General features: G+C 39.7%; 1 protein-coding gene across 1 annotated transcript in view; it reads left to right on the forward strand.

The window, feature by feature from the left end:
• The window catches only part of rxfp2a (relaxin family peptide receptor 2a), a 45,520-nt gene that overhangs the window by 33,344 nt on the left and 10,406 nt on the right, over positions 1–1,770 (forward strand). Inside the window, exon 15 of the mRNA XM_035665982.1 lies at positions 146–375. Within this exon, the coding sequence (XP_035521875.1) occupies positions 146–375 (230 nt within the window). The remainder of the gene's footprint in view (positions 1–145; positions 376–1,770) is intronic.

Consider the following 1,770-nt stretch of genomic DNA (forward strand, 5'->3'; position numbering starts at 1 on the left):
CTCACCCGTGTCTGTCATCACTCAATAACCAAACATGTGTCTTTAGCATTTTTATCCCCTCCATGTGTCATATTTTATTTCTATCTCTGTCGTTCTCCCCGTCTGCTACAACTTTCTATTTTTATTTCCTCCTTTCCTCTACCAGATACTTTAAGAAGTTCCAGTACTGCTCTTATGCACCCCATGTCAGATCCTGTAAGCCCAACACAGATGGCATCTCTTCCTTTGAGGACCTGTTGGCTAACATGGTGCTGCGTGTGTCTGTCTGGGTCATGGCCTTCATCACCTGCTTTGGTAACCTCTTAGTAATCGGCATGAGGTCACTGATACGAGCTGAGAACAACCTGCATGCTGCCTGCATCAAAGTCCTCTGCTGTGAGTAACCACACACTATTCTCTCATAAAATAAATGTATACTATCTGCAAAAATACTTGAATAAATGTAGCATCTGATTGTGCCTTCAGAGTAGAGGTAATCCTTACCCGAGCAGCAACAACAGTTGATGTGGGATTTAAAAAAAGAAATAAAACCAAAAAAACAGATCTAAAAAAAAAGGATGGCCTCTGAGCTCTGAATCGCTGGTCACATCTCTAATTTCTTTTTTCAGCTAATGATGAAATGAAAACATAATGGCAGTTCAGTCTGATTATGAGGCCAGGTGGCAAATACTTAATATAAAATATTAAAGGGAAGGCTTTTCTAGAGTCATGAATAGGTCAGCTAACAGAGCTGCAAGGATCTAAAGGGTTTGTAGGGCAATAGAAGTGCTGCTGTCCAAACTGGTGTAAAACCAACAACATGTTTGTCTGAAATTAAAAACATATTGAAATCCTTTGTGAAATAAGGCACCAGGTTGAGCAAACCTGCACCATTTGGAGTCTTACAAGTGCTTGGCGTATACTGTAACACTGCAATTATCAAGCCTGTAAAGAAGGAATAGGCCTAATGCCTGAGGACATCCAAGCCTGGCTTTGTAGGAATTAGTCACACTACTGTACATTTGAAATAATCTGTCACACAGGCAGTAGAGTGAGGTGCTCATGGTGTGCAACGAATAGAGGTCAATGGATCTCCCTTTCTGGGGAAAAAATTAATGTGTCGTACTTTATGTGAAACATCATGAATTAATATAGAAATACTGACTTGGTGGTCAAGGTCCTGTTCTGTTCACACCACCCGGAGATGATGCCAGAATAGAAGAACATCTTTTGCACAAAATAGGAACCTTATATTGCGAGCTTTGGCAGTGATTATTCCAAGCGTGACTATTGCTTCTTCAACCCTTAACTGCAGTATTATAATTAAAGCTCCTTGAGATGAAGGCGGTGAACTTGATCTTCATAGTTCCAGTTTCCTGCAGTTCATTTTTATGTGCGGTGTTTTGTTTTTTTTAACTAAGGACATCTTTTGTCAGAGTGAATCTTGGTTGGTTTTATAGAGAAGAGTAGAATAAATTGCAGTGAGGAAGAGATTATAGCTCGGGGACGTGCAGAGTTTAGTGGCTTTAGTGGCTCATATAGCTTTTCTTTGGCTGAAGGGCCCTTTCAGCCCAAATAGATAGTGTTATTGTCGCAATTGCCCTCTTATTCTAACAAAAACTGTTATTACATCGATTGTTATGTTTATCATTACATAACATTGACATTATTTGAGTCACTTCCCATCAAAATGGCTGCACACATTGTTTTTGTGAGCTGTTTCATATGCATTTGGAGGTACTTGGAGTTGAGGCAAGAGCAACACACCTTATGGTAAAAAAAGAACATCAA

This window comes from Morone saxatilis, unplaced genomic scaffold, assembly GCF_004916995.1.
Source record: "Morone saxatilis isolate NCDOM2014 unplaced genomic scaffold, NCSU_SB_2.0 Contig20, whole genome shotgun sequence".
In the NCBI taxonomy this organism is placed as follows: domain Eukaryota; kingdom Metazoa; phylum Chordata; class Actinopteri; family Moronidae; genus Morone; species Morone saxatilis.